The following is a 13,759-nucleotide window of genomic DNA, read 5'->3' on the forward strand; positions in this document are numbered from 1 at the left end:
CGTGGGGCCTGAACTCTGGGCCTGGGAGCTATCCCTCAGCTCTTCAGTTCAAGGCTAGCACTCTACCACTTGAGCTACAGCGCCACTTCCGGCTTTTTTCTTTTTGCTTATGTGGTGCTGAGGAATCGAACCCAGGGCCTCATGCATGCAAGGCAAGCGCTCTACCACTGAGCCACCTTCCCAGCCCCTCTCTGCTACATTTTTACCTGAGAAAAAAATGTGAGGCAATGAAATGAATATAAATATTTATTTTTCTCTAAAAATGGAGGTGAAGAGAATTCTTTAGAAAAAGGAGATCATGTACATGACAGATAATGGAAAGGCCCAGCTTCACATCTGGGAGTGGCTCCCAACTTCCCAATGGAAGAAAATTTGATCCAAGTCATCCATGATTTTCCTGAGTTATCCAGATTCCAGGGTCCAGATCTGTATTTCATTCAAAGAGGAAAGAAGTCCATCAAGACTGTGAGGCATATTTCCCCTGGAAATATGCAATGCTGATGTACCTTGAACCTCAGCTGCGCTCACATACTTGGTGTTTCCAGTGAAGTTGAGGAAACAGATCTAATTTCTTAGGTTCTTCTTCCACTCCCCTCCCAACTCCCTCCCACATACACACCTCACGTCCAGCCTGGGATCTGTCCAGTCCTCTTAATACAGAGGCTTGCCGACTCTCTAAATCTTCAAGAATGGTCAGTACATGTGCAAGTCTTGTGCCATGCCGCTTCACAGCAGGGCTGTGTATTTAAAGGTTCCCAGAAGGGTCAGGAGGATGAGAACAGGCAGCATTCACAGCAACATCAGACAGCCAACAAGACAATCCTTTAGGGTTGGCCTTCTCTTTGGTCTCCTTTCATGATGGCATGGGTTGGGCCTGATACAGCCATGGCCTTCCCACAAGCTATTCCCACTGGATTCCTAGAAGCTCACAGCTGACATCCCACAGGCGCTCCGCCGTCTTCTTATTTCGGACCCTTGGGGACACCCAGGTCCTCTTGCAGTCACTGGAGGGAAAAGACCATGGGTGGATAATGGGAGTGAGAACTGACCGTATGGGAATGTTGGTGGTGTCTTTCTCAGAATATATTTCCAATATATAAAATAGTAGACCAGATTCTAAGAAACTATATTAAACTGCATTTTAAAATATTTTAAAACAGGCTTCTTCATTCATATATTCTACAACAAGACCCAGAGCCAGGATCAGTAGCCAGCAGATTCCAAAGTAGCAGAGAGAAGAATGGGACATCATGGGACATCTACAAGGACTGCAGTGTGTGTAACACAAGCATATCTATAATTCCACGGGTGACCGAGTCATGCACAGTGCTCCCTGCCTATGTTCACAATGGAAGGAAATGCTACATTTCAAAGGGAGGTTTGTGAAATGAAAGGTAAAATTATTTTTCTTATATAAGTGTTTGAACACTCTGAATTCCATCCAGAGTCACTTGCATCCTGTGAGTCCTAAACTAAGCACTGTTTATTTTGGAGGTGCTGGGGGCTAGCAGGATAATAGGGTAGGATAGAATACAAAACTGGGCTTTGCCAAAGGCTAGTGGCTCAAGCCTGTAATCCTCACTACTCAAGAGGCTAACATCTGAGGATCACAGTTTAAAGCCAGCCTGGACAGGAAAGTCCATGAAACTCTTAACTCCATTAAACTACTCAGCAAGAGCCAGAAGTGGTACTGTGGCTCCAGTGGTAGAGCACTAGCCTTGAGCAAAAAGTCCTGAATTCAAACCCTAGAACTGCACACACACAAAAAAAAAAAAAGAAGAAAGAGGAGGAGGAGGAAGAGGAAGAAGAGGAGAAAGAGGAGGAAAGAAGGAAGAAGAGGAAGAAGAGGAGGAGGAAAGAATAAGAGGAAGAGGAGGAGGAGGAGAAGGAGGGAAGAATAAGAGGAAGAGGAGGAGGAGGAAGAGAAAGGAAGAAGAGGAGGAGGAAGAGGAGGAGGAGACGGCGGTGGCAGCAGCTGGACATAGTGGCACACATCTGTTATCCCAGCACTCAGGAGGCTGAAGCAAGAGGATAGAGTTTGAGGCCAGTCCGGCCTATATAGTGTGACCCTGACCTCCACTAAAAAAGGTAAAAAGAAATTAGTGAAATTAACTTCAGTACTGAATCTTATTGAACCCAATATAGCTGAATCATTTCAGCACATAACCAACATAAAAATTAATATTTTACATTTCTTTTGTCATACTGTGTCTTCAAAATCTGGTTTGCATTTTATCCTTACAGCAAATCTTCACTTGAACAGTCATATTTCAAGTGTTCAGTGGCCCCATGCAGATAATGGCAGCCCACACAGAGCAGCACAGGTCTGGAGTCAGACTGCCCTGCTCTACACCTTGGTCTTCTAACTTACAAACCATGAACACAGGCATGTTTCTTAATTGTCCTATACATCAGTTGCATCTGTAAAATGGAGATAAAGTTATCTACCTCTCTGATTTCTGATGATTTATAAATACATACACACACACACACACACACACACACACACACACACACACACACACACACACACACACACACACACACACACACACACACACACACAATCACTTAGACATTTATCCATTCCCCGATGGTTAGATACTGAGGTTATTTCCAATGCTTCACTTAGCAATCGGGGCAATGATGGGCAGCCTTGAACAGAGCAGGCAACCAGGGAGACTGGGTTGGATGAAATCATGGAGTAGGAAAGTGATTTAATCCTGGACTTCCCTTTATCCTCACACTCCAACTGCACATGGAATTTGTGATAAGATTCAGTGCTGAATCTGTTCGGTACTGTCTGTTTCTATATTCCAACAGACAACACCCATATTGACAACATTGGGAGACAGAACTCTCATTGGGAAGAGACCTTGTCCAGCACTTTCTGCTGAGCAGAATCAATTTTTTTGTTGTTGGTGGTGGTTGTGGGGCTTGAACTCGGCTTGGATGCTGTCCCTGCACTCTTCAGCTCAAGGTAAGTGCCCTCCACTTGAGCCACAGCACCACTTCCAGTTTTCTGGTGGTTTACTGGGGATAAGAGTCTCCCAGGGCTGGGAAGTTGGCTTAGTGGTAGAGCCCTTGCTTTGCATGCATGAGGCCCTGGGTTTTATTCCTCAGCACCATATAAGCAGAAGAAAAAAAAAGCCGGAAGTGGCACTGTGGCTTAAGTGGTAGAGTGCTAGCCTTGAGCTGAAGAGCTGAGGGACAGCACCCAGGCCCAGAGTTCAGGCCCCACGACTGGACCAAGAAAAAAAAAATTAAAAAGAGTCTCCCAGACTTTCCTGCCTGAGCTGGCTTTGAACCACCATCCCCAGATCTCAGCCTCATGAGTAGCTAGGATTACAGGCATGAGCAACTGGTGCCTGGCTTAGAATAAAAAAACTATAAATAGGGGCTGGGAAGTTGGCTCAGTGGTAGAGCGCTTGCCTTGCATGCCTGAGGCCCTGGGTTTGATTCCTCAGCACCACATAAGAAAAAAGAAAAAAGCTGGAAGTGGTGCTGTGGCTCCAGTGGTAGAGCGCTAGCCTTGAGCTGAAATGCTGGGGGACAGCGTCCAGGCCCAAAGTTCAGGCCCCACGACCGGACCCATAAACAAAACAAAACAAAAAAAAAAACCCTATAAATAACTGGGCTCTAGTAGCTCACACCCGTTATCCCTAGCTAGGATGACAGATCTCAGGAGGAAGAGATCTAAGAATCAGAGTTCCAAGCCATCCTGTGAGACTCTTACCTCCAATTAACTACAAAAGAGCCAAAAGTAAATGTGGGGCTCAAGAGAACCAGCCTTGAATGCAAAAGCTAAGGGACAGCACCCTGGCCCCGAGTTCTAGCCCCCGTGCTCACACCAGGAAGGAAGGAAGGAAGGAAGGAAGGAAGGAAGGAAGGAAGGAAGGAAGGAAGGAAGGAAGGAAGGAAGGAAGGAAGGAAGGAAGGAAATAGTAGAATCAGTCAAGCGAAGGTTCCACAGGGTTCACAAATGTTCTTTCCTTAGCATAACCAACGGGGAGAGTCTTTAATAGCTACAAACTGATGTGAAACCATAGCACACAGGTATAAAACATGAAAACAATTCATTCTAATATTATTTCTAACACACGTTCCCTTGGAAAGCTAAGCGTATTTGTTGGCAGGTTCAGCCCAAACCTGGATTCCATCAGGCACAAACTCAGCTGCAGGACACCAAGCCACTCACCCAGCCAATGGAAAGACCGCACACTGCCCCTACACACCTGAAGTACTTGCCACTCAGAGGCTCCAGGCCCTCAGCCAGCGCGCAGTGCAGGCTGGTCTGTGCCCCCTGCCATGCTGACTTGATGAAGGGGGAGAAGAGCCGCCAGAACAGGCACAGTATGAATGAGTGGCGCACCAGCTCCGAGCGGACGATGCCGGGGTGCACCGCATAGGTGGTGACGCCTGTGCCTAGGGCAGAAAGCGGGCACAGTGAGACCACAGCACAGCACAAGGCGGCAGAAAATACACAAGGGAGACAAGGGACTCGAGAAACACAACCCTAGGGTTGGCACCTACTCCTGGCCAGCCAGAATTGAGCTGTTCTAGAAAAATCCACAGTCTTCTATGCTCCAAAGGAAGGATCCCACTTCAATGTCACCTTGATACTATAGCTTAAGTACTACTACTAAGAATTCCCAGCGACGTCTCTTTTATTTCTGTGGGTGGGACTTTCTCTTTTTTTGTTTTTGTCTTTGTCTTTGTCTTTGTCTTTGTTTTTGTTTCTGTGTGTGTGTGTGTGTGTGTGTGTGTGTGTGTGTGTGTGTGTGTGTGTGTGTGTGTGTGTGTGTGTGTCGGTTGTGGGGCTTGAACTTGGCCTGGGAACTATCCTGGAGCATTTTTGCTCAAGGCTATACTCTTGAGACACAGCTCAACTTCCAGTTTTCTGGTGGTTAATTGGAGAGAAGAGTCTCAAGGACTTTCCTGCCTGGGCTGGCTTCAAACCACAATCCTCAGATCTCAACTTCCTGAGTAGCTAGGATTACAGGTATGAGCCACCAGCACCTGGCAGCTTTCTTCCTTTCTATGGCAACCATCTGTTTGGAAGAGGGTTTGGAAGAGGATTGAGCCTAGTGCAGTGCTGCATTTGTCCAGCATGCACATTTTATGAGGTACAGATTGAGAAGGATTGGAGTCCATAGAAGATTAACCTGTCCCCCAAGACGCTACTGTGGCACCATGATTTTCAGTACTTATTATGAATAAAGGCTGTGCAACATTCTTTTTTTTTTTTTTCTTTTTTGTCATCAGTCATGGGGCTTGAACTCTGGGCCTGGGTGCTGTCCCTCAGCTCTTCAGCTCAAGGCTAGCACTCTACCACTTTAGCCTCTATGTCACTTCCAGTTTTCTGGTGGTTTATTGGAGGTCAGAGTTTCACGGACTTTCCTGTCGAGGCTGGCTTTGAACCACGATCCTCAGATCTCAGCCTCCTGAGTAGCTAGGATGACAAGCGTGAGCCACTGGCGCCCAGCCTGTGCAACATTCTTTACCTGCATTGTGTCACTCAATTCGTGTGTGTGTGTGTGTGTGTGTGTGTGTGTGTGTGTGTGTGTGTGTTACTAGGGATTTAATCCAAGTGCTCTACCCCCTTGAGCTAGACCATCAGTCCTTTTTGTTTTAGAGAAAGAGTCTCACTAACTTTTCCTAGGCTGGACTCAAACTGAGATCCTCCTGCCTCTGCCTGCCCAAGAGCTGTTATCGATGTGTACCACCATGCCAGTCTTTTCATGTAATCCCTTTTCTTTTTTTTCCCAGTTGTTATTGGTTTTGGGGCTTAAACTCTAGGCCTGGGTGCTGTCTCTGAGCTCCTTTTGCTCAAGGTGAGCATTCTACCACTGAGTCACAGCACCACTTCTAGCCTTTTTCTTTTTCTTTTTTCTTTTTTTTAAAAAATAGTTTATTGCAGATAAGACTTTCCTGCCTGGGCTACCTTTGAACCGTGATCCTCAGACATCAGCCTCCTGAGTATCTAGGATTATAGGTATGAGCCAGCAATGCCAAACTCTCATTTAATTCTTAAAAAGACTTCAAGGTAGTCAACACTTAGATGCCCATTTAGAACTGAGGAAACTGAGTCACAGAGAAATTAAGCAAAGTGCCTGAGGTCATACCTAACAGTCTGCAAGATGGAAGTCTGAACATTGATTACGTGGCCTCCAGTTCCAAGCTGCCTGGCTCAACTAGGAAATTTGCTCCATATACCTATGCCTGTCTCTTCATTTATAGATGGGAAGGGGAGTAAGAGTATGCACCTCATAAAAATGTTGTGAGGGGGACTGGGAAGTTGGCTCAGTGGTAGAGCACTTGCCTTGCATGCATGAGGCCCTGGGTTTGATTCCTCAGCACCACATAAACAGAAAAGACTGGAAGTGGCGCTGTGGTTCAAGTGGTAGAGTGCTCACCTTGAGCTGAAGACCACAGGGATAGGGCTCAGGCCCAGAGTTCAAGCCCCACAACTGACCAAAAAAAAAAAAAATAGGAACCTGTGACTCAAGTGGTACCACATCCACCATGAGTAAAAAAAAATCTATGGTACAGCACCCAGGCCTTGGCCCTGATTCAATAAAACAAAACAAGCAAAACCATTTAAGAATTGGAAACTTGTGTGCTTTTTGTACTATATGGCTTAAGCTCATTTAAGCCTCACAACATTTTTTTTTCCAGTTTTCCAGTTTTCTGGTGGTTAATTGAAGATAAGAGTCTCATGGATGTTCCTGCCAGGCTTTGAACCGAGATTCTCAGATCTCAGCCTCCTGAGTAGCTAGGATTGTAGGCGGGAGCCACTGGCGTCCAGCAATCACAGGTTCCTTTGGGGGGGGGGGGGGTTGGGTGGTTAAATGGAGATATAAATCTCATGGACAGCTGGGCACCAGTGGCTCATGCCTCCTAGCTACTCAAGAGGGTGAGATCTGAGGAGTGTTATTCAAAGGTAGCCCAGGCAGGAAAATCTGTGATATTCTTACCTCCAGTTAACCACTAGAAAACCAGAACTGGTGCTGTGGCTCAAAGTAGTAGAGCACTAACTTTGTGCAAAAAATCTTAGGGACAGTGCCCAAGCCCTGAGTTCAATCCCACTACTGACAAAAAAAAAAAAAAAAAGCTCATGAACATTCCTGTCCACCAATCTGACTTCAACAGTGATCTCAGATCTCAGCCACCTGAGTAGCTGGGATTATAGGTGTGAGCCACTGGTGCACAGCTCTTATATCATTATTATTAATTTTTATGACTAGTCTTCTGCCTTTGGCACTCTGAGAGTAAAGGCTTTTGTTCCCCCAAATGGTTAATTTAGCATAATAAATGCTTCCCTGATTCACAGATGTCAGAGCTAGCGGCTCATGTAAAACCCCAGCAAGCACAGAATCATTGGTAAAGAATTAGTCTAAGCTCATTTTACAGCTTAGAAGTCAGAGTCGGGGGGATTAAGGGGGCATGCACACATACACACAGAGCTTTGTGGAAAGGCCCCAAATGGAGCCCTGGAAGTGTAGATTGGTTCACTATGTGACCTCAGCAAATGGCACACAGGAGGAAGCACCACCCCAGATTTAGGGCAGAGCACCCACAATCCAGTTCTGATTTCTTCCCTTACTACCTTACTGTAAGTCAGCCATTTTCTTGGGTACCAGTTTTGTCCCCCCCCCTCAAAAAAAAAGAAATAATAACATCTGCTCTGCTTATCACGAAGGGTTGATATCAGAATAATATGAAAAACAGATATAAGATAAAATGTGATGGCTGGGGTCAAGTGCCGATGTCTTGTGCCTGTAATCCTAGCTACTCAGGAAGCTGAGATCTGAGGATCCTAGTTCAAATCCAGCCCAGGGAGACAAATCTGAAAGATTCTGATCTCCAATTAACCAGCAAAAAGCTTCCAAGTGGAGGAAAATGGCACCAACCTTGAGCACAAGAAAAAAAAAATAAGCAAGAGCATGAGGTCCTGAGTTCAAATCTCAGTACTGTACATACACACAAAAATAAATGTGATAGGTGTAAGGTAGATTTAATGGAGTTTCTAGCATCTATTCAATGTTAAGCTTCCCGGGAGGGGAGGGGACTATTCTGTTTGTAACTTCATCCTTCTTAGTACACAGAGCTGCTACTGAAATATAAATGTTTCCACAGCCTGACTCCAGAATTTCTGTGAACCTATAACCTGACCCAAAATGCAGCTTGTATTATTTTAATCCTGACTCTTTCTCTAGGTTTACCTTGGAGCTTCTTGGCCAGCTCGCGAGTGAAAAGTACATTGGCCAGCTTGCTGTGGCAATAGGCGAAACCACGACAGTAGCGCTTATCACCGTGAAGATCATGGAAGCGTATCTTGCCCATGAGGTGAGCCACTGAAGACAGGTTCACCACTCGTGCCGGAGCAGATTCCTTTAACCTTCCCAGGAGCAGGTAGGTGAGAAGGAAGTGGCCTATAAGGAGAGCCAGCAGGAAGATTGGAGGGTAAGAAGACAGCCTAGACTCGGGGCATACAAACTGATACAGGATTTCAGCATCAGCTGTTTCTCTGACCTCTGCCCTTGCCTTGATCATGGAAACCAGCCACCTACTTGTTCCCAACTTCCCCTCTGACAACCATGGCACAACTGTGGACCCACATATGGAAGGAAGAATAAATTAGTTAAGGAAAAGAACATTTTCCTAGGATCAGAGAACATTTTCCATGCTTTCTTCTCTAGAACCATCACCTTGAACTCTGAACCTCAACCTCTTTGGTACCTCAAGTTCTCAAGGTTTGCCTATCTGAATGGGCCTTAGTTTGCTTGGCCCTCATTGGTATGTGACTCCTCTAGCTATAGTCAGATTCCTGCAAACCTTCATGCCTGATCCTCCTAGCAAGCCTCGTACTGCCACTGCCCAATCGAAGAAAGCTGCTTTTCTCCCTTGTATCTCCTGGGATTGGGCCTAAGAAAAGGGAGAAACCTCCCTCCCTCCTTGCCTTCTTCCCTCTCACTTTTCTCTCTCTTTCCTTCTCCCTCCCTCTTCCCCTCCCTTTCTCTCTCTCTCCCCCTCTCTCTTTCTTCCTCTCTGTCTCTCTCTGTCGCTGTTTTTCTCTCTCTTTCTCTTTCTCTCTCTGCTAGAGCTTGAACTCAGGGCCTGGTGCTATCCCTGAACTTTTTTTGCCCAAGGCTAGCACTCTACCACTTGAGCCACAGCTCCACCTCTGGCTTTTTGGTGGTTAACTGGAGATGACTCTCACTGAGTTTCCTGCCCCGGCTGGCTTCAAACCCAAATCCTCAGATCTTAGCCTCCAGAGTAGCTAGGATTACAGGTGTGAGCCACTGGTGTGTGACTAGGGCTTTCTTAAAGATATGGGCAGGAAAGTTTCACCCTATGTATATAATAGTTGGTCAGAAAGATCATGAAAACAAGCACTGTGTCCAGTATGCTGGAAGTCTAAAATTTGTGGGTTCCATGGGGACCTCCAGTGGCCCTCAGCACTGGTGTATTCATCTTTCTTTCTTTCTTCCTTTCTTCCTTTCTTCCTTCCTTTCTTTCTTCCTTTCTTCCTTTCTTCCTTCCTTTCCTCCTTCCTTCCTTCCTTCCTTTCTTCCTTTCTTCTGTTCTTTCTTTCTTTCTTTCTTTCTTCCTTTCTTTCTTTCTTTCTTCCTTTCTTTCTTGGTTGTGGGGCTTGAACTCTGGGCCTGGGCACTGTCCCTCAGCTCTGAAGAGGACTTTCCTGCCCAGGCTGGCTTTGAACTGCCATCCTCAGATCTCAGCCTCCTGAGTAGCTAGGATTACAGGCATGAGCCACCAGTGCCTGGCTAGAGTCATCTTTTGACAAAGGACAGGAGCCTCACTTTTTAACCAGCCAAAAATACTTACCCAGGTGGTTGACTCCTAGGTGGGTTTCAAAGCCATCTGCTGTCTTAGAAAAGGGGCACATCATGACTCCCGCATTGTTGATCAGAATATGAAGCTGTTTTTCCTCTATTAAGCACAACCAAGGAAAGCTCATGGTTAGTGAGGAGTGCGCTGGTTGGCTGTCACAGTTCTGAACATTTGGCTGGTTGCCTTTATTCACAAACACTTCTTGTTGAGGCAGGAAGTGTTTGGCTCCTTTCCTCTAACCCAAGGTGTTGTCTCAGCAGTCAATAACCATCCCCCACTGGACTTTCTCAGGGATATTCAATAATAATTGTCACTGGGGTGCTCATTTTCGTTGCTCCTATCTTCCTGGACATTGTTCATTCTTTCAATCAGCCACCGTGTACTAACTACCAAATACGGATCAGGCCCACACTATGGGGCCCTAGGAATCCAGTAATAAAACAAGACAGACCAGATCCTATTCCTTATGGATCCTATTGTCTTTGGACATTTCCCAAGACCTAGGAGAATTGGGGCAAAGGTACAAACTCAGCTAATGCTTCTGCCACAGAAGCTTGACTTTCTGGAAGGAAGGAGGGAATAGCATCAGACCAAGCCTTGATGCCAAGACACAAGTCCAGACAGGATGCTGACATCTTCATCATTCCCCCTGAAGAACAAAGAGTTGATAAGGATCCTGCCCAACTTCTCCACCCTCTGTCCCTCTGCCAGCTCCCTGTCCTGCTGGTTCCCACAGCAGAACCAGTCCAGTAAGATCAGGGTACAGCAACCATTCCCGTACTCTAATTCCTGCTTTCCTCACTACCCTCTGGAGTCTCACCTGCCAGGAAACCCTCAGCAAAGGCACGGATGGATTTGGTATCAGAGAGGTCCAGTTTCCGTACCAGCACCTGGGAGTTCTTTGTGTCTGCTCGGATTTCACTGGCCGCAGACTCCCCCTTCAGTACGTCTCGGCAGGCAATGTAGACTCGAGCTCCTGAGGTCAAGACAGAAAGGACGCTATGCTCAGATCCTAGACTAACATAGAAGTAGTAGTACAGTAAGTAAGCCGGGGACGAATGGACAGTCACCACTAAAAGCATTGCCACTTGTGGATTCTCAGAGTCGTCTTCTTGCTGTCAGTTTAACTCCCAACTGGGACCTCTGGTATTATCCTCCAATAGTTAATGTTGCTGAGTTTCTCCAATTAGAATGACTGATTGACAGTAAATTAATATCACGTTAGATCTGAGTCCCAGGTTCCCTGAATTCTTGCCAGAGCCTCCAAGCCCAAGAGGAAAGGTAAGGAAATGTGGAGTGAGTCCCAGTGAAAAAGGCAGGGGAGGGCAGACTCACCTCTGCGAGCCAGCTCTCTGGCCGTCTCCTTGCCAATGCCTGTGTTGGCACCTGTGATCACCACTACCTTCCCAGGAAGCTGCACATTTGTTCTACAAACTCCACCACCAAAGAACTTCCTGCCAGCACGGGAAACAAAAGCATCACACATCATCCTTCCCAACCCCACATTGAGATGTAGAAAAGGAAGACATCTAGCCCCAAAGAGAGCATTTTAAGTTAGAGTCAGCGTCCTTGAAGAAGTTAATCTGCAAGAACCATCTTCCTTCCTATCTTCCTTCCTTCCTTCCTTCCTCCCTCCCTCCCTTTCTTTCTTTCCTCCTTTCTTTTTCTTTCTATCTTTCTTTCTTCCTTTCTCTATCTTTTCTTTCTTCCCTTCCCTTCCCTTCCACTCTCTCCCTCCTTCCTTCCCTTCCTTCCCTCCCTCCCTTCCTTCCCTCCCTCCCTCCCTCCCCTCCCTCCCTCCCTCCCTCCTTCCTTCCTTCCTTCCTTCCTTCCTTCCTTCCTTCCTTGCTTGCTTTCTTGCCTTCTTCTCTTCCCTTCTTTTCCTTTCTTTCAAGCCTGAGTGCTGTCTCTTGGCTTTTTCACTGAAGGCTGGTGCTCAGCCCCTTGAATCACAGCTCCATTTCTGGCTTTTGAATGGTTAATTGAAGAAAAGAGTCTCATGGAAATTTCCTGTCTAGGCTGGCTTGGAACTATGATACTCAAACCTTAACATCTTGAATAGCTGAATTACAGGTGCAAGCCACTGGTGCCCAACTACATGGGACATTTTTCTACTGGGCAAGGTAGGGGCCAGTTCATAAAGTGTAGATTGGGAAGGTCACATGGAGTCTACAGTGATGACTTGGGCAAACTGAGTGAAGTGCTGTCAGATAACAAAGATACCTCATGCTTATTTCTAGCAGCTCCTGGAGATCTGCTTCCTCTTCTAATTACCACTTAAAATATGCAGGATAGAGATTAGTAGAATCTGTAGTCCTGAGCCCTAGGTCTCCAGTGAGCATTGTCATAGTAACTGAAGACTCATAATCTTGGGGGTGGCACTCACAAATACCACCACGGTTGTCACTCCAGTTTCAGAGAGCAGAGCATGCTCAGTGGCTTTCTGCCATGGGTGCATCCAGAGAAAATCTCACCTGCTGACTTCTTGAGTTAAAAAAAAAAAAAAAAAAAAAAGATCAGAGGGGGATCAAAAACAATACTTCCTGAGCACCACCACCTAACTTCCAGGAGCAGGCAAGGCACTTCCCAGATATAATTTATTTTAGTGTTCTCAGCTATTTCAGAATCATTTCCACATTACAATGAAGAAAACTGAGGCTTGGAGAAGTTCTAACTGTGGTAGAACTGGGATGGGGGCCCAGATTGCAATGTGTAGACTAGACAGACAGTCCTCCATATGTCCATTTAACTTTCTTTATCAGCAGCAGTTTTTAAAAATCTTCATTCTGAACACAAATTCTGGGGGGGGCACCTCCAGAAATCTCACAGCTGAAGAGCCATCCCTAAGCTTTTTTTTAAGGATAGAATCCAAGAGTACATTTCCTTCCCAGGGTGCCTGGTATTTAACTCAGCAGGGAAACTTGTAACTAGAACTACGAAAGAGTGCCAGGCACCAGTGGCTCATGCCTGTAATCTGAGCTATTCTGGAGGCTGAAATCTGAGGATCACGGTTTGAAACCAGCCTTGGCAAGAAACTCCACGAGGCTCATCTCTAATAAACTACTCAAAAAAAAAAAATCCAGAATTCAAGCGAGAGAGAGAGAGAGAGAGAGAGAGAGAGAGAGAGAGAGAGAGAGAGAGAGAGAGAGAGAGAGAGAGAGAGAGAGAGAGAGGAGAGGAGAGGATAGAGAGGATTTGCCTAAATTGAAGTGCGAGGCAGAGTCACCCGCTCAGCCTAGCACAAGAGTCAGAATTCAGTGCAGCTCTCCCCCGCCCATCTTCCTTTTCACTTTCATTTGTGGCATTTATAACCTCTCCTTCCTTCCTGCTTTTATTCCCCCTGCTCTTTCTCCCCCTCCCCCTCCCTTCCATTCTCTTTTAGCAGCTTAGGAAGCTTTGTAAACTACTATTATGAATCGTTAAATCAAGACAAACCTGATGGATGGAGCTGTCACATACAAGAGTGAAAGGAAGGAAGTGAGCAGTACTAAAATAACCAGCATCTTTCCACTTCCTCAGTTGTTACTGCTGCTGCTCCAGCTTCAAACCTAATTCCGTCTCGGGCTCCTGGTCTGGCTCCAATTCTTGGCTGCTATGGCTGTCTCTTGCTCCTCTCACGCCTGGGCAGTCAGCAAGAGTTTAGCGCTAAGTAGAGCCCAGAATCCTAGTTAAATCCGAGTACTGTCAAAGCACAGCACAGCCTCCTGGGAAATGTAGTCCTGGAGGGGAGGGGCTACAGGAAAGATGATAGCCGTCCTCTTAGTGGCAAGGAGAACTGAGGGAAACTGGAGCCACTGCCTCCTCCCTCTTCCACCCTCAATGGCATCTCTTTCCCAGGAGAAAGTGTTCTCCTGGCCCCTCAACCTCTACTCCTGGAAGATAGGATACACTTATTTATATTTTA

At 46.3% G+C, this 13,759-nt stretch overlaps 1 protein-coding gene across 1 annotated transcript; it reads right to left on the bottom strand.

Moving 5' to 3' along the window:
- Positions 1-254: 254 nt before the first annotated feature.
- Positions 255-13,528, bottom strand: LOC138809407 (retinol dehydrogenase 12). The gene is made up of 7 exons (XM_069995930.1): positions 13,291-13,528; positions 11,191-11,309; positions 10,676-10,831; positions 9,850-9,954; positions 8,226-8,435; positions 4,236-4,425; positions 255-1,004 (listed from the first exon to the last, which is right to left on the bottom strand). The coding sequence occupies exons 1-7, from the start codon at positions 13,356-13,358 to the stop codon at positions 902-904; spliced, it is 951 nt and encodes a 316-aa protein (XP_069852031.1). The 5' UTR covers positions 13,359-13,528; the 3' UTR covers positions 255-901.
- Positions 13,529-13,759: the final 231 nt, after the last annotated feature.

The sequence above is a fragment of the Dipodomys merriami genome, unplaced genomic scaffold, assembly GCF_024711535.1.
Source record: "Dipodomys merriami isolate MVZ:Mamm:240054 unplaced genomic scaffold, mDipMer1.0.p SCAF_497, whole genome shotgun sequence".
Classification (NCBI taxonomy): domain Eukaryota; kingdom Metazoa; phylum Chordata; class Mammalia; order Rodentia; family Heteromyidae; genus Dipodomys; species Dipodomys merriami.

Excerpts from the sequence above, each read along its gene's own strand:
- LOC138809407 (XM_069995930.1), bottom strand. The coding sequence starts at position 13,358 with ATGCTGGTTATTTTAGTACTGCTCACTTCCTTCCTTTCACTCTTGTAT. Across the intron at positions 10,832-11,190 it reads CAGAGAGCTGGCTCGCAGAG|GAGCTCGAGTCTACATTGCC; the intron begins GTGAGTCTGCCC and ends TCTTGACCTCAG. Across the intron at positions 9,955-10,675 it reads TGCTGAGGGTTTCCTGGCAG|AGGAAAAACAGCTTCATATT; the intron begins GTGAGACTCCAG and ends TGTGCTTAATAG.